Genomic DNA, 19018 nt, shown 5'->3' with positions numbered 1-19018 from the left:
ATGTGATTCTCCTTATCTGGTCCTTCGTACGGATAAGGTAGTCCTGCGTACCAACCTGGGTTTTTTTCCTAAGGTGGTATCTAACAAGAACATCACTCAAGAGATAGTTGTTCCATGCTTGTATCCTAATCCTTCCTCAAAGAAGGAACGTCTATTACACAATATTGGACGTGGTTTGTGCTTTAAAGTTTTACTTACAAGCTACTATAGTTTTCATCAAACGTTCACCTTGTTTGTTGTCTATTCTGGACAGAGGAGAGGTCAAAAGACTTCGGCAGCCTCTCTGTCTTTTTGGTTAAAAAGCATAATTCATTTAGCTTATGAGACTGCTGGACAGCAGCCTCCTGAAGGGATTACAGCTCATTCTACTAGAGCTGTGGTTTTCACTTGGGCCTTTTTTAAATGTGGCTTCTGTTGAACAGATTTACAAGACGGAGTCTTGGTCTGCGCTTCATACTTTTTCAAATTTAACAAATTTGATACCTTGCTTCTTCGGAGGCTATTTTTGGGAGAAAGGGTTTCTTACAGGCAGTGGTAACTTCCGTTTAAGTACCTGCCTTGTCCCTCCCATCATCCGTGTACTTTAGCTTTGGTATTGGTATTCCATAAGTAATGGATGATCCGTGGACTGGATACACTTAACAAGAGAAAACATAGTTTATGCTTACCTGATAAATTTATTTCTCTTGTAGTGTATCCAGTCCACGGCCCACCCTGTCACTTTAAGGCAGGTAATTTTTTCATTTGAACTACAGTCACCACTGCACCCTATGGTTTTTCCTTTCTCTGCATGTTTTCGGTCAAATGACTGAGTATGGCAGTTAGGGGAGGAGCTATATAGCAGCTTTGCTGTGGGTGGACTCTTGCAACTTCCTGTTGGGAAGGAGAATATATTCCATAAGTAATGGATGATCCGTGGACTGGATACACTACAAGAGAAATAAATTTATCAGGTAAGCATAAATTGTTTTTTTTTATTTCATGATTCAGATAGAGACTATAATTTTAAACAACTTTCCAATTTACTTAATTTAATTTGCTTCATTATCTAGATATATTTTGTTGAAGAAATTGCAATGCACATGGGTGAGCCATCACGGGGCATCTATGTGTAGTCACCAAGCTTATTTAGATAGGTTTTTCAACAAAGAGACTATAGCAAATTAGACAATAGAAGTAAATTGAAAAATTGTTTAAAATTACTTGCTCATGTCCCTTTAAGGGCCACATTTTTAATTTATGGATATTATACACACAAATAATATATTTCCAAACAATGTCAAACCTCACCCCTGACAACTTCCTAAACGCCACCCCTGTGACCCTCACCTACACAAAAAGAGAGGGTTTGGGTTATAAAGAAGGTTGTAGTCTTATTTCATTTCATTTAGTCAGTATACCCTTACATAGAAAAGAATAAAGATGTAGAAACATATTTCTCCCTTTTCCCCAATGTTAAAAAACAAACAAAAACAGCAGTGGAAAAGTATACCAGAGACTCACTAGTCCACAGAAAGATTCCTTTATCTATTACATATTTATACCAAACTTTTTTTCTATCCCTCACTGTTTTCCTTTCTTGCATTCTCTACCTCCCAGATAACTAACACTATAACAAATATGACTGAGGCTCAATTGTTCATGTGCATTACACCAAAGGCAGAAAGGTAGCAATATCCAAGCCTGCTGCTCTTATAGTAATTTATAAACATCTGACAATTGAGTAACATGTAACCTGTGGTCTATACAATATACAAATCTAGCACCTTGTAAAGCACCAACAAACTTAGAGGGACACTGAACCCAAATTTATTCTTTTGTTATTCAGATAGAGCATGCAATTTTAAGCAACTTTCTATTCTACTCCTATTATCAAATTTTCTTTATTCTCTTGGTATCTTTATTTGAAATGCAAGAATGTAAGTTTAGATGCCGGCCCATTTTTGGTGAACAACCTAGGTTGTCCTTGCTGATTGGTGGATAAATTCATCCGCCAATCAAAAACTGCTGTCCAGAGTACTGAACAAAGAAAACAGCTTAGATTCCTTCTTTTTCAAATAAAGATAGCAAGAGAACAAAGAAAAATTGATAATAGGAGTAAATTAGAAAGTTGCTTAAAATTGCAAGCTCTATCTGAATCACGAAAGAAAAAAATTTGGTTCAGTGTCCCTTTAAGAAGGGGTGAAAGTTTACTAGTCTTTCTTCAAGATCATTCATATATCCCTTACTCAGGGAGGATCTACTCTACATTAATGAATGCCTTCCCGGTGAAAATTGAACTGCGCATACACACATGTCCGTGGCCACATTAAAATCTGATACAACAATTTCCTTGTCAAGATTTGTTACCCTCTCAGTGCGAATGCTGCTCATTACATAATCGCATTCCACACATTCCTTTTTAACATATGTGGAGTGCGATTACGTATCTCTGAGCATGCGCACTGAGAGGGTAGCTAAATCTGACAGAACAACGGCACTGTCAGCCAGCAATTACTTATGTGTCTTGTTTTAGCTGTACATATTCTGACAACATACACTGCAGGCAGTACTTTCTCTGGAGGTGCATAGCTTTGTTCAGAGCTGTTGTTAAAGAAGCAAAAAATAGGAAAGCTAACACTTCCCCTGCATATTTACTCACTGCTTCTCATGGTCTTCTGGTACTACCATAACCTAAAGGCAGTGTGTGAGGTCCTGTGTTAGAAAGAATACAAATCTCAGCAATCCCCAGATAAGTGGAATTTACTAAATCCTATTGCATAATTTAATAAAAAAAATAACTATGGCCAAGCCTCCACTGCTGTCTGATGGGATTTATTGTACGTATTTATTTGACTAAAATTTTAATAACCTTGTTTTAGAACTAATAATGTCAAACATGTGACTGTGTGTCCTCTTAGTATTAAAATATTTGCTGCTGTCTTGTTTTTAATCTTGTTTAATACATTTCTCTCTTTTTATATAGTGTGCAGGGGTATTTGTTTTATCTACAGGAAACCGAAAAAAATAAATAAAACACTGATAATCTGGAATATAGTTTTTATTAATAATACTTTGTTCATCATGTAAATGAAAAATATCATGCAGCGGTATTATACAGTTTGAGGAATACATAGTATTTTTGATGAGTTAGAGAAGCAAAAGAAGATCTTATGGATGAATGTAACCATATAATAATTATACATTTTCTCTTTATTCTTTGTTTTAATTTAATTTAAAGAAAATTAGCGCATTATTACAGAAGTAATAATCATAGGAACTACTACTGTATTATTAGAGTCTCTTCAATACATTGTTAAATGTTCCTGTATACTGATACGATGTACATATATATTATACTGTGCACTTGGCAAATATCATATACATTTTCTTTTGGTCCTGTTGTGTTTATTCAGCTGGATCATCAAATTCTGTATAAACAAAAAAAACAGTGAATTAATGCTGCACATGCACTTGATATACTTTTCATGCTATGGAATAAGTTTTCTGTTAAAAAAGCAAGCGTGTGTGATTCTTTATCATTGTACATAAATTCTGACATTTGAATACAATTTTTTTTTTTTTTTGGAATTACACTTCTAACTTGTAAAAACACTAAATAATAAACCTAGTTCCCATTTTGCTAAAGGACTAGTGATGTCACAGCATTCACTTTGTCTGTCTGGGAAGTAGCTGCTCTCTTGTCAGGGGCGTATTACTGCCTAGGGCGGCAGATTGAGGGGGGCGGCACTTTTTGCAGCCTCAGTAGGCAGCTGAACAGTCACTCTCTCTCAGCAAGAAATTGCTCTTTATTGCTGGTCCTAAGCCCTACATATCCGGTAGCATATTTGCTAACAGTGCCCAGCGCTAACTGCCATTGCCTCTGCTGCTCTGCTCCCAAGGGTCTGCCTGGTGCCGGTGTTGTAACTAATAGTCTCCCCTTGGAGATCTGTCTCCCCTGCCGCTCGCAAAACACTCACTTCAAAGCCCGGATCAAGAAGCCATTGCGCATTACGTGGGTAGGGGCCGGATGCCTTAGTCTGCCTTGAAGTAACTCAAGGAAGTAGTACATTTGCTAACAGTGCCAGGCGCTAACTGCCATTGCCTCTGCTCTGCTCCCAGTGGTCTGCCTGCAGCAGCAGTTCTTACATGCCCCTTTACTGGTGCCGGGTGTTGTAACTAATAGTCTCCCCTTGGAGATCTGTCTCCCTTGATGCTCGCAACACCATGTCACTCCAAAGCCCGGATTAAGAAGCGATCACACATTACATGGGCAGGGGCCGGATCAGGATGCCTTAGTCTGTCCTGAAGAAACTCAAGGAAGTCGCCCTTTATTGGTACAGGATCCTGAGCTCTACATATCCCTCCATGGCCCACGCTATCTGTCTATGGAGAAACACTGGAACTGGAAGCAAATAAATGATAATATAGGATGCTTCCCTTTATTGCACAGTCAAACAACTATGTTTATAAAACAATAATGTTTTAGTAAAAGTCATCTTTTTAACGGCTCCAATACTTTAGATTCTGTAACTGACTCATCTTGCAGGGTACATTTGCTCCAAGTAGAAATTATTGTGTTACCTGGTGAGTACAAATGGGACTTCTCTATATATATATATATATATATATATATATATATACACAAACCCTTACCAAAAAATATTATGGCTGAAAAAAGCCTAAAACCTGGGGGGGTTGGGGGGGGCATTATTTTAAGTGCCTAGGGCAGCACAAAATCTAAATACACCACTGTCTCTTGTTTTTAATTACATATGGAGAAGAAAAACTGTGATTAAATCATCAAAATCAATATCCCTTAGTTCATTATTATTATAAAACAAGGCAGAATAAGCACTTTGAGCATGTTAACTTATGTTGTATTTTAAAACATAAAACATATATACAGTACTATGAAAGACCACATGCTAATAGTGAGTTTTTGCTTCTAACATGAAAACTGTGTTTAAAAACACAAAATCAATATTCCTCTGTATAGTGTTGTATGATGCAAATGAGAATAATCAGTTCTGACATGTTAAGCCATGTTGTATCACATGATAAATGTTAAAACTTTTACCTGAGATATCTCCACTTTTAATTAAAGCAAAAGAGCAGCTAGATCCTAGGCAAACTGCAAAAAGTGAATGCTGTGACATCACAAGTCCTTTAGCAAAATGGGAACTAGGTTTATTTTTTACACTGTTATTGACACATATTGAAAGTGTAATTCCCCCAAAAAAGGAATTGTACTTCCAAAATAAAAAATATTATATTTCCAAAAACCAAAAGTGTAATTCCAAAAAACACTATATATAATAATAAATAATAATTGTATTTGGAATTAAAGATGTGTATTTGAACATTTAGATTTGTATTGATGTGTCACAATTTATGTACAATGATAAAGAATCATACACACTTGCCTTTTTTACAGCAATCTTATTCCATATCATGCAAGCTTTTAGCGTACTTACTACAGATAGGGAATCACTTGATGTTCATTTAGATTTGCCCCCTAATGTTTAGTCATAACATCACTAGCGCTTTCAACAAGTATGAGGGAAAATTTGCATGCACAAAACTGATTGCAGCAGGTGCATGCACACTAAAAGTTACTAGTGAAGCAAAGAAAACGTTTGAACAAACTAAAGTATAATGAAAAATGCTTACAAGTTAACTTGATAAATTAGTTTGAAATCATTCTATTTAAGGAGTCTAAAGTTTGTTTAAATGTTTCATGTATAACAGTTATTTAGAAAATGATTACATCTCTTAGTGAGGGGGCATATACATAAAATACTAATTAAAAGGTTTTCTTTTTCTACAATAAGTATGGATTGTGGAACAAAATACCTCAGAAACTAAATGTGTTTATTTATTTAACTCGACTTTATAAATAAATAAATCAATGAATAAAAAAATAAAATATTGTTTTGAAGGTTTGTTGACATTTATTGTTAGGGAGAAAATAATTTTAAAGGATTAAAATATTATTTGTTGCTTCCACCCCACATTGTACATTAAAATGAAAGGCACTTCTTAGTCTTATTGGCTCCGCCTCCTACCTGCTCCGCTTTTCCTCCTCCTCCAAGGAGATAAGTCCAAAGCTTTGATGATAGAGCATTTTACAAAATCACGCGGGTACTGGTTCGCCATGAAGACGTTTCGTGGGACCTCAGTGATCTTTGTATTATCACAGATTATCCTTGAAAAAGTAACTCTTTCTATTGTATTCAGCTGGGCCACAGTGAATTCTCCTTGTTTTTCATAATAAAATCTGTACAGAGAAATAATAGTGATATTCAGCAAACTGGCACAAGATTTGATTTAAAGGGACATAAGTAAAAATTTAATTTTCATGATTCAGATAGAGCACACAATTTGAAACAAATTTCCAATTCTTTTCCATTATCTAAATTTGCACAATCTTTATATATACACACTTGCTAAGGCATCAGATCCTATTGAGCATGTGCAAGATTCACAGTTTATAGGTATATGCATTTTGTGATTGGGTGATGGCTGTCACATGATGCAGTAGGAGGTAAAGTAGAACTTACTTTTAAATTTGTCAGAAAGAAATCTCTTGAAATTCAAGGTGCTTTTGCATTGTCTTTTTATTATGCATTTACTGATTATGCATTTCTACTGTGTTTAGTGGTCTTTTAATAAAACAATAAACTATCTATTATAAAAAAAGAAACAAAAAAATATTTGTACTTAAATAAAATGGGTTGGCTTTTTTTTCTTTTAAATTTTCTTTCATGTTTTGTTTTCGGAAATAATTTTTATTGAACTTTTCACAAGAAGAATAAAAAACCATCCAAACATTCACCTATATTACGAGTTTTGCACTAAACTAACTCCAAAAAAATTGCGTTATTGCACTCTCCATAGCGCTGCCATTACGAGTTACTGAAAAGCCTCCTTGTGCTGTGCGTTATGGTGCATTGAACCCCATACCGCACAAAAGTCAACGGCTGAGTTTACATGCTCGTGCACGCTTTCCCCTATAGACATCAATGTGGAGAAAGTGTTAGAAAAAAAACACCTGAAGTGCGGAATGGCAAATCGCCGTAACGCAACCCCATTGATGTCTATAGGGAAAAGAAAGTTACATTTAAACCTAAAATAAACCCATAGTCTAAACACCCCTATTCCGCCGCTCCCCAACACTAATAAAAGTTATTAACCCCTAATCTGACGCTCCCCGACACTAATGAAAGTTATTAACCCCTAATACGCTGCTCCCCGACATCACTGACACTAAATATAATTATTAACCCCTATTCATCCGCTCCCCGACACCTAAATAAACCTATTAACCTCTAAACCGCCGCCCCCCCCCCCACATTGCAAAACACTAAATTTAACTTATAAACCCTAAACCTAACACCCCCCCTAACGTTAAATTAAAATTACAATATAACTATCTTAAAATAAATAAAAACTTACCTGTGAAATAAAAAACTAAGTTTAAACTATAAATTAACCTAACATAACTATTCTAATAAAATTTAAAAAAAAACTACAAATTAAAAAAATCTAAATTACAAATTTTAAAAAAACTAACAAAACGAAAAAATTTTAAAAAAATCTAAAATTACAAAAAATTATAAACACTAAATTACGAAAAATAAAATACTATAAGATTACAAAATTAATAAATGAAATTATCAAAAATAAAAACAATAACACCTATTCTAATAGCCATATAAAAATAAAAAAGCCCCCTAAAATAAAAACACCCCCTAACCTACAATAAACTACCAATAGCCCTTAAAAGGCCCTTTTAAGGGCAGTGAAAAAGAGCTGAATGCCCTTTTAAGGGCAATACCCATATAAATGCCCCTTTACGGGCAATGGGTAGCTTAGATTTTTTTATAGTTAGGTTTTTTATTTTGTGGGGTTGGTTGGGTGGTAGGTTTTACTGTTGGGGGGGACTTTGTATTTTTTGCCAGGTAAAAGAGCTGTTAAACTTAGTGCAATGCCCTACAAAAGGCCCTTTTAAGGGCTATTGGTAGTTTATTGTAGGTTAGGGGGTGTTTTTATTTTAGAGGGGGCCTTTTTATTTTTATAGGGCTATTAGATTAGGTGTAATTGTTTTTATTTTTGATAATTTCGTTTATTATTTTTTGTAATCTTAGTGTTTTTATTTTTTCTAATTTTAGTGTTTATTATTGTTTGTAATCTTAGATATTTGTAATTTTTTTCGTAGGATTATTTGTTTTTAATTTATCATTTAGGTTTTCAATTTTTTCTCAATGTTAGTTTTTTTTTCATTTGTAATTTAGGGTTTTTTGTTTTCTTTAATATTTTTTTTTATTGAGGTTGAGTAGGATGTTACGTACAGAATCACCAATAAACAATAACAACATCGTAATAGGACATATATTTTTAGTGGAGACAGCGAAATAGTATTATTATAATGACTCTAGGCATACAACTTAGGAAGGATTTGAAACAGTAAGCAGATTGTGCCTATGGGGTGTATAGCTTAGTCTATAATTCCACCTATCTTTAAAAGGAGAGATCAATCTTGAAACAGGAGCTAGTAAATGGGGGTGACAATCTAAAATAAATTGAACTAGTATGTCTGTAAGAGTTTAGTATAGTGTGTAATAGAACCTCAGTGTTATATTATAGAAAGAATAAGAATGGTCCCTGCATAGCCGTGTAAAACATGAAATAGTTTATCTGATAGAATAGGATTGGGGCAAAGGGGGGTTGGCGTTATGGTTTTTTAGGGGGAGGGGAATTCAGCGGGCAAGAGCCACTCTATATGAGGAGGGGGGGGCTAAGCCAGTTAGGGTGTAAGATCGGTGAAGCTTTAGGGTCTCTAAGGTTTTTGGGGATAAAACAAGTAAGAATGTCTCCGATCAGTGTTATGGTGTAAAGGAAGAGAACTGAGATATATTTTAATCTCTTCCATTATGTATGGTATACAGTACAATAATAGTATGCAGGGGGCTAAAACTATTACCTGGAACAAATATAAATGAACAGTTAGAGAGAGATGGAGGAGTATATGAGGAGAATTTAAAGGAGTAGAACATCTCCCAGGGGTAGGCTTAATGTAAGCGATAGAGGATTCTGGGAATAATACATGGGATAATAAAGTATCCTTGTGGTGTCCGAGATACCCGAGCTAGTGAGTTAATTTATGGCGTCAGGCGGAGTGACGTTGTACCTACTGAATTACTAGTAAACTCGAAATATCCCCGTGGACTGTAAAACTCTATAAGTGGGGCAGATAATACTTACACAGAAAACTATGAGGGTCTCTTTGATCAAATGTAGAGCTGAAGTCTCAGAGCGGTGAACCTCTGGACGGTGAGAGTTAGGGTATTAAGTACTGAATATATACACCCCAATGAATCAGAGCAAACAGAGTGGAGCTGAAGGGGGCAGTTAGTATTTAGGGTTATCCTAATAGTAAGCAATAAGATAATAAACTTTAAAGGGTATGGGAGAAGGTCCAAAATCTCCCCTGTATACATTGCATAGGGGAGTGTATTGCCTAAATTCAAATACAGTCTCATAAATAATACAGATTATCTTATGCGGATGATTAGTCTTAATAACAGCGGCACATCAAACTCAAATCTGTTAAGTGAAAGGCAGGGATTCTAAACTGATGAATGTATACATCCTATTAATTTGGTTATTGACAACAATAGAAACAAGGTATAACGTATGTATAGTATCTGCATTATTCAACCCATGCCTATATGTAGTAAGGCTTGCAAACAAGATGAATATTCCATAATCTGTGTGAGATAGCCAAGGAGCAATAAATAAAATAAATACAAAATATAATAAGAACCAGCTGCATAACAGAGATATAATTGGAATTGTGAAATGAGAGCTTGTTTACAGCATTTGTAAAAGCCTGGGCATATGTCAGAAGATTGTATTAACTGATACCCACAAGGGCTAATTCAGACTGCTGGGATATAACTAGAGGTTCATATGCCTCAAGCCCGATGAAAATAGAAAGCACGACTTAGTTTTACTAACATATCAAATAAAAGTAAACAATTAAACATTGTGTACTCATGCAATACAATCCAATATGTCTGTGTATAAGTGGTGGTCATTATTGTTGAAAGGGAGGCCTCTTGGTATAGGGGTAAACATCTGTGAAGTGGCCAGGTCTACATACGTTATAGTGTAACTACCAATATGTAATGTCCTGCCTTAAAGGGCCACTGTAAGTAAATATTTTCTATGCCTGTTACTAACTAACAACCCCAAATACGCTTTTATCAATAGCATTTCATTAACATATCTCTACCGTATATCAGAAATCTTGTCTGCAAATTTAATTGTTTTCCAAACCCACTCAGTGGGTATCCTTTGCTCTGTACCAATCCGTTTACAATACCTAGGTTTCAAAATGGCGCTTTAAACACAAAGTTATTGGTTTAAGTATTTTGAACATGCAGTGCTGAAAATAGTGGGCAGGATAACGTGACATCATCGGTGAATTAAAGATGTAACTTTTAGAACGTTATGAAACTTCATTTTGGAGAAAATATAGGTCAGTAGGTTTTAATTAATGTTTATTAACTTTAATATGTTAGTTGTTTAGCTTAAAAATTATAACAGAAAGTAATCCTTTAATGATCTCTATTATAGTGTTGAATAGAGACTGAGAGGGGTGAATAAGGGGGGGGGGAGTAAAATAATGAACTGTCAAAGTGACTAGAATATAGTGAACTACACTCATAATGTCGTTAACTTGTGTCCCAAGCTAAATAACACATAAATCAATGGTACGTTTTTAAAGTTATCCACAGTAACTCAAAATTAGGCAACATATCAAAAACTAACATATAGACAGTTATAATAAAGCAAGAAACAGGTTACGGCTAACTAACATGCCTAATACATTTGATTAGTGCCAGGAATGACAAAAGGTATAGCATCTGAGTTTCCTAGCCCACTGCTATGACCGGTAATCCAGAAAGAGCTACCATTAGAAGATATAGGACTTTTAACATCAGGAGCTGAGGTACAAGGAGGAGTGGGTCAGGGGTGCTCAAAGTATACCAGAAGGACTAAAAAATATAGCAGACAGAATGATAATTAACGTTTTTGATTGTGTTATATAGAGACATCTCACAGTGATATCCATAGTATCTACATCCCCCGCTATCATGAACTATACTAGGTACAGGAACGTTGTACTGTTCATCAATTCTGTCAAAAGTGTCTGTGGTTGTGTCCCCATTTTAAAAAGTTTCAATGTATGGCCGTTAAGTGACACCTCACAAGGTCATATTTGAAGCTCATGCAGGGAGTCAGCGTCTCTTACAGGCTAGGCTCATCGCCTCCAGGATCCCACTCACCATGCTGATACATCCTGTCATGTAGTGAGAGATATTGTGTGAGAGTCCCCAAGACGGACAGTGTCTTCAGAAGTGATAGATGGGGTTGGTCTATAGGGCGTCTAGTCTCTGTTACAGACGTCGGGCTGTTCTGCTCTGTGGTCAGAGCGACAGTATGTTCTATCTGCCCAGGGTCTCGGTTGCTAAGGGCAGCAATCCATAGAGGTGTCTGAGTCTCAAGCTCCCTGGGTTAGTTTCACGGCATGTGAGCTCTGAGCGTAGCGATTGGCGCAGATCCTCGAAGCACTGATCCATTTTCCGTTCGAGAGCCATAAAAAGTTATTTGAAGACTGCATCAGATATGTGGCTATCCATACTGAGAGAGTGACAGGGTCCCTAGAGCTTCAAAAGTGGGCGAACTAGTCTCAGTGGAGAGGTCCCAGCGTGGTCTCGCTGACAAGATGGCGTTCTCTCTATGTTTGCTGCAGTGATCTTTATTGGCATAAACGGAGAAACATGCTATTGCTCAAGTGACTTTCGTTATTCTTGTTGTCTAAAGTGTTTCATCTGTTAATCAGCCATTGTTTAGTGAAAACCAGGAATCTGTGAAAGGATCACAAAGAAAGAGGGCACCTCCTAGTGCAACACTGCGAGAATGGTGAAATAGCAAATCTTGTGATAAAGTAATACTCACAAACGAAGCAGCACCAATGTGCTAATTGACACAGACTGGGGAATCACAGTGACCCAGCTACACTGATCCTGCAACAGGATGATGGGATCCAGGATATCCAAGCAATGAGGTGGAAAGGATAGGCTCAGGCTTCCATAAAATACAACGTATTTATTAAAATGATTAATAAAAACAGGTGGGTGTATATACTTCACCCAAAATGTAAAAATAAGTGTTGAGACAGATCGCAACGCATTTCTCAGCCCAACTCATATATTTTAACTTTATTGCACCACTTTTACAGATTGTCACATTTGTGATAGATCCACATATTCTGTACTCTATATTTGTCCATTATTTAATAGCCATATCATAGCGCCCCCTACAGTTGGACACCTAGGTGATATCAACAGTATTTGTATTGTTTAGTGAAAAGTTGTCTGCCCCAAGCGGTCAAAACTGCTTAGCTATGATGAATTTTGCCCCCGTAATTTAGGTTTTTTAATTGGTATTTTTTTTAATTTTATTAGAATAGTAACGTTAGGTTAATTTATAGCATAATGTTAGGTTTATATTTATTTCACAGGTAAGTTTTTATTTATTTAAAGGGACACTGAACCCAATTTTTTTCTTTTGTGATTTAGATAGAGCATGCAATTGTAAGCAACTTTCTAATTTACTCCTATTATCAATTTTTCTTCATTCTTTTGCTATCTTTATTTGAAAAATAAGGCATCTAAGCTATTTTTTGGTTCAGACCCTGGACAGCACTTGTTTATTGGTCGGTTAAATTAATCCACCAATCATCAAGAACAACCCAGGTTGTTCACCAAAAATGAGCCGGCATCTACATTCTTGCTTTTCAAATAAAGATACCAAGAGAATTAAGAAAATTTGATAATAGGAGTAAATTAGAAAGTTGCTTAAAATTGCATGCTCTAACTGAATCACGAAAGAAAAAAATTGGGTTCAGTGTCCCTTTAAATACAGTTATATTGTAATTTTAATTTAAAGTTAGGGGGTGTTAGGTTTAGGGGTTAATAGTTTCATGTAGTGTTTTGCGATGTAGGGGGCAGGTGGTTTAGGGGTTAATAGGTTTAGTTTAGTAGTTACGATGTGTTGGCTGGCGGTCTAGGGGTTAATAGGTTTATTTTGTGTCGGGGTACGGCGGTTTAGGGGTTAATATATTAAAATGATGTGGTTGGGCGGCAGATTATGGGTTAATAACTTTAATAGTTGCAATGTTGGCAGTAGATTAGGGGTTAATACGTTTAATATAGTGTTTGCGATGCGGGAGGGCGGCGGTTTAGGGGTTAATAGGTAGTTTATGGGTGTTAGTGTATTTTGTAACATTTTAGTTATGAGTTTTGTGAAACATTTTTGTTACACAAAATCCATAACTACTGGTCCCAGATGGTGACATGGATCTTGTCGGTATAAGCTGTAATGCAAGCATTTTAGCCTGAACGCACAACCTATAATACTGGCACTATGAAAATCCCGCACTCAAACGTAATTTTTTTGAGTGCGGAATGGACGTTGCGTTACACGCTAAAATACTTGCGGTATAGCTATACCGCCGCAACTCATAATATGCGTTCCTGGCCATTCCAGCGTAATGACCAATTTTTCAGTGTTAAAAGCCGTACCGTAAAACTCGTAATCTAGCCGATTATAACAGGTATAGAAATTCTCACAAACCCGGTACAAATGTTAAGTGACTAAAGCTGCAGATTGAAAATATTTTGATAAATGGTTATGTGGTGTAGATGAAATACCAATAAAACCTACCTAAAATAAATAAATAAAAAGCATGTTGTCTTCATGATTATAATACTCTCAAATACCTCCCTATGACTTAATGAGTTAAATAAATATCCTGATATAATGAAAGTAGCAAGTCTGTCTTATTCATTTTGTAGATTCGTAAACTATTAACAGGAACATTTTGTTATAATATTTTGTGTTTTTCCATAACATTCAACATGGACAATTCATTTTTTTTTTCTAGTGCTGGCCTGGAAGTGGAAAATGAGTAGCTGAGTAGGCACTTGGCAATTTTGAAGAACTAGAAATAAGACTACTCCAAGCAAACATGTATTGTATGTTTCATTATAATTAAGCATGGAGTCAAATATATGTGAAAAGCAAGTCAAATATAGGCAGCTGCTATTCAAAATTAAGTGAATTGGCAGAAATAACACACAAATGTGGCAGCATATGCTCCACTTCTTTAGATGAAATGATAATTGCAAAAATAATCCAGGCTTGCAGTTTTTCATGCCTTAGTAGCCATGTTAAAGGGACAGTCTACTCCAGAATTGAAATTGTTTGAAAAGATAGATAATCCCTTTATTACCCATTCCCCAGTTTTGCATAACCAACACGGTTATATAAATACACTTTTTACCTCTATGATTACCTTGTAGCTAACCCTCTGCAAACTGCCCACTTATGTCAGTTATTTAGACAGACTTGTTTTTTAGCCACTCAGTGCTCACTCCAGGGTAACTTCACGTGCATGAGCTCAATGTTATCTATATAAAACACATGAACTAATGCCCTCTAGTGGTCAGAATGCATTCAGATTAGAGGTAGTCTTCAAGGTCTAAGAAATTAGCATATGAACATCCTAGAATTAGCTTTCAACTAAGAATATCAAGAGAACAAAGCAAAATTGGTGATAAAAGTAAATTTGAAAGTTGTTTAAAATTACATTTCCTATTTAAATCATGAACTTTAAGATCACGTCTGATGAGTTCTGAAACAAAAAATAACAAAGAAAGGCAGGTATCCCTCCCCTAATGAAGACCAAGTCACCGGGGTAGATTGAATATAAAACATGAGTTGACATTCTATGTAATGCCATGTACAGTAAAGTAAAATTCACTGAATAGAGCATGAAAGTTTAAACAACTTTCTAGTTTATTTCTATGATCAATTTTGCTTAGTTCTCTTGGTATCCCTAGTTAAAGAGTAATCCTACGTGAGCTCAGGAGCGTGCACATTTCTTAAGCCATCTGGCAGCAGTGTTTGTAACATTGTTTATAGCAATATTACTGACATAGACTGGCACGCTCCTCCACTCCTATCAGCCTTTTTCAACAAAGAATACCAAAGGTACAAAGCAAATTTGATAATAGAAGTAAATTAGAAAGTTGTTGAAATGAAATGCTCTATCTGAATCATGAAAGTTTAATTTTGACTTTACTGTCCCTTTAAAGAAGTATTACAATGACTTAACTAACAAGTTACACAAGTATGATAATTATCTAATATAGGGCCAGATAACAAGTGGTTCTCTTATTTTTATTTCGCTCACGCACAAATAATGCTCACAGTAAATTTTTAATGCGGGCGGTTAGCACGCGGATTACAAGTTAAAAAAAGGACTTTGGATATCGCACATTTTTCTTCCCATAGACCTCAATAAAGCGCACTTTAAAACAAAAATCTAACACCTATCACTTGCACGCTAACCTGACAACGCGTTAGACCTACAGCGCTAAACCCAAATGTAGTTATGAATTTTTCTCATTACATTGTTCTTCACATAAAAGAAAAATTTTCTTTTTATTTTTACATATAAACTTCTTTATATATCTAATATTTTTTTTTGTAAACTACATATATACCTATATATTTATATGAATATATTTACAGGTATAGATATATATTCAAATATATAGAACTAAAAATATCTATTTAAAAACATTTTCTTCTAAGTGAAGAACATTGGAATGTTAAATATTTACAGTAAAACACATTATTAAATATTAAAATTGATTAAAAATTATTCTTTATCTTTTAAGGTATTATAAAAATCCTATCTTCCAACAATCTGTTATATTGATATCCAGGGGGCGCTACTAATTAGGTTTTACAAATTCACTTATAGTCATAAAATATATATCATTAAGAGTGATACATGCAAAACGAAAAGTACAACAGTATATGCAAAACAATTGATCAACTAAATAGCATATATCTACAGTACATATATTTGTATATATCCAAACTAAGTAAGTCCATAAAAATATATATATGGTGAAAGAAATGTAGTGTCTATTTGTGACACTGATACCAGATCGTAGTTAGATATTCAATCTTCTTTATATGGCATAGCCCTCTCTGGGGGATGTTAGATTAGTGGAGCTACTCTAATACTTTTACCTTCTTTGGAACATAGATTTTCTGTGTAAGAAACACAAACACCGGAGGGCGCCTCCTCATGTGATACAGTATGGGTAATCAGCCAACAACATATTAGAAGTCAGAATACTCACAAGTGAGGCAGCACCAATGTGCTGAGTAGTACAGGCTGGGATATCACTAATCCAAACGATAGGGCCCATATCGCTCCAAACCTCCCTTCAGACTCAGACTCGTGCTTGTGGTAGTAAAAAGGTTTTATTAAAACAATTTAAAAACAGTTGTTTTAAAACCAGGGGTTAACAGTCCCCTTAAGACAATAGCGTCGCGTTTCTCAGCGTAATACCCGCTGTTTCCTCAGGCTTATGTCTAACTATTACAAGCACGGTTCTTTTATACAAGCTTTCAGCCAATCATGGGGAATCATTACACTCACGCCCACCCCCATTACATTTGTTACAAATCATTGCTGTGATTAGCTGTTACAAGTATTACATTGTATACTCTCTTTACCCAACTTTACAATACCCTTTATTACCCTTCTTTTACATATACAGTTATGTCTCTGTCTCACGATTGTGTCTGAACATGTTCGCTTGTTTTACTGAAGTTTGCTGTTTTTAAACTTAGCTCATTTTCCCCTGTTACTGAGGAAGAAGTTTTGGCACTTATACTGCGTTCTCACCTCACTACCTCTCCCCTTCACCCTATCCCCTTTACAGCTACTCCCCTCCCTCTCTGCTACCCTTACCCCTATACTAACACACATTTTCAACCTCTCCCTCAGCACCAGTATATTTCCCTCATCGCTGAAAGATGCACTGGTCACACCTATCCTCAAAAAACCTTCCCTTGATCCTACCTCCCCATCCAACTACCACCCTATTTCCCTCCTCCCTCTTGCCTCAAAGCTTCTCGAAAAACTAGTATATGCACGCCTATCCCATTACCTTACGTTAAACTCCCTTCTTGACCCACTGCAATCTGGATTTCGTCCCCATCACTCCACAGGGACAGCAATTGTTAAGGTTACCAATGACCTACTTACAGCAAAATCAAAAGGCCACTTCTCTCTGCTTATCCTCCTTGATCTGTCCGCAGCCTTTGACACTGTTGACCACCCTCTTTTGCTCCAAACCCTCCAATCCTTCGGCATCTATGACACAGCCCTCTTGTGGCTCTCTTCCTACCTGTCAGACCGTACCTTTAATGTAGCCTTCTCTGGGGCCTCCTCTGCCCCGTCACCACTTTCTTTCGAAGTACCACAAGGCTCTGTCCTCGGTCCCCTTCTCTTCTCAATCTACACGTCATCACTAGGTTCCCTAATAAAGTCCCACAGTTTCCAATATCATTTGTATGCCGACGACACCCAAATCTACTTCTCTGCACCAGACCTATTTCCTTCCTTGCTAACCCGTGTCACTAACTGTCTTTCTAGCATCTCTTCCTGGATGTCCTCTCACTACCTCAAGCTAAATCTCTCCAAAACTGAGCTCCTCATTTTCCCCCTTCTTCCAAGCTAAAGAATCCAGGCATCCGTAAAAAGACTTACCTGAAAACTGTAAGGTCAGCAGTAAAACTTTGATGATGTCATGAAGGAGGGCCGAAGACTGGAAGCGGTGTCAGGAGTAGAGACGAGGGAGCAGTGAGACGATACCCGGGATTAAAGGCTACAATTTTCCAAGGGGCACCTCTCTGCAGAAACAGCGTAGAAAGGTCGAGCTGCAAGGGTGAGTACATGCTGAGTAGCGAGAGCGTCAGCATTTCTGTTTGGTCACCCATCAGCCGAGTATGGAAGCAGCACTAGTGACCAAGCTGAGACATAAGAAGACGCAGAGGAGGTAAGCCCGCTTATAGCCCTATACTACACTGACTATTGACCACTTGTCCACATTGAGCCCACAAAGACGGCGTTTGGTGACACATATTTTACACAGATACATTTACACCACAGTCATATGAATATTCACTGTTAAATTGCAGGACTTTGGAGGTTTCTTTGAATACCCTTTATTACCCTTCTTTTTACATATATAGTTATGTCTCTGTCTGACAGAAATTTGTTATCCTTACCATGTGAGATTATAGAATATTTGTAGCAATTAATAATGAAGACTTTTTTAGTTTGTCGTTATTGATATTAAAGATTTTTTTCAGTTCTTTGAAATCCTGCTTTTTGGTGTTTTAATAAAGTTCTATTTCTAATCCAGCCTTTTCGAATGGTGAGCGTATGTGCATGTACTCATACCTATCTACATTCATTAGATTTTTTATAGAAAAGTGCAGAGATTAATAAACTATATTAATGCGTATGTATCGATATTGACATCGCCAAAGATAATTTGACTAACAGATGCTGCTACAATATGATACCTTATCTATAACATTATCAAATAGACTGATAGTATCTACAAATAATAGGTATAAATAACTATAAGATGATAATTTGTATATTATACTATTATATATTTTTAAAAAACTAACATAGTGCATTTTCCAATTATACTATTAGTGTCATTACTAAATAGTTGATATTAAGGTCGATTCCTTCTTATTATAATTAATATTTGGTGTTCTACTGTGTTATTTAATGTGAATTCTCTGTATCATATTTCTCTATATATTTGTGTACTATAATATGGATATTATTGTGGTGTGATGTGTGAGTGGAAAAAAATAATATATTGTATATATAAATAGTGTTTGTTGTTTAAATGTGACTAAGTGTGAATCATTTTTAATTCTCTTACTATGTGCATTAAATCCAATTTGAAATTTCATAAGTGCCATTATTATGACTAGTGAAATGTAATTAGTGCTGTTATAATAACTGGTAAGAATAATACTGAATGTGTATAAAATCATATATTATTTTAGT

General features: G+C 35.8%; 1 protein-coding gene across 1 annotated transcript in view; it reads right to left on the bottom strand.

Moving 5' to 3' along the window:
• Window positions 1-3022: 3022 nt before the first annotated feature.
• The window catches only part of LOC128653204 (myeloperoxidase), a 70656-nt gene continuing 54660 nt past the window's right edge, over window positions 3023-19018 (bottom strand). The window contains exons 13-14 of the mRNA XM_053706353.1: window positions 6048-6259; window positions 3023-3410 (exon numbers count right to left, since the gene is read on the bottom strand). Of these exons, the coding sequence (XP_053562328.1) occupies window positions 3388-3410; window positions 6048-6259 (235 nt within the window). The 3' untranslated portion in view covers window positions 3023-3387. The remainder of the gene's footprint in view (window positions 3411-6047; window positions 6260-19018) is intronic.

The sequence above is a fragment of the Bombina bombina genome, chromosome 3, assembly GCF_027579735.1.
Source record: "Bombina bombina isolate aBomBom1 chromosome 3, aBomBom1.pri, whole genome shotgun sequence".
Taxonomy (NCBI): domain Eukaryota; kingdom Metazoa; phylum Chordata; class Amphibia; order Anura; family Bombinatoridae; genus Bombina; species Bombina bombina.
The sequence above is the reverse complement of the archived record's forward strand: the minus strand, read 5'-3'. Positions and strand labels throughout refer to the sequence as shown.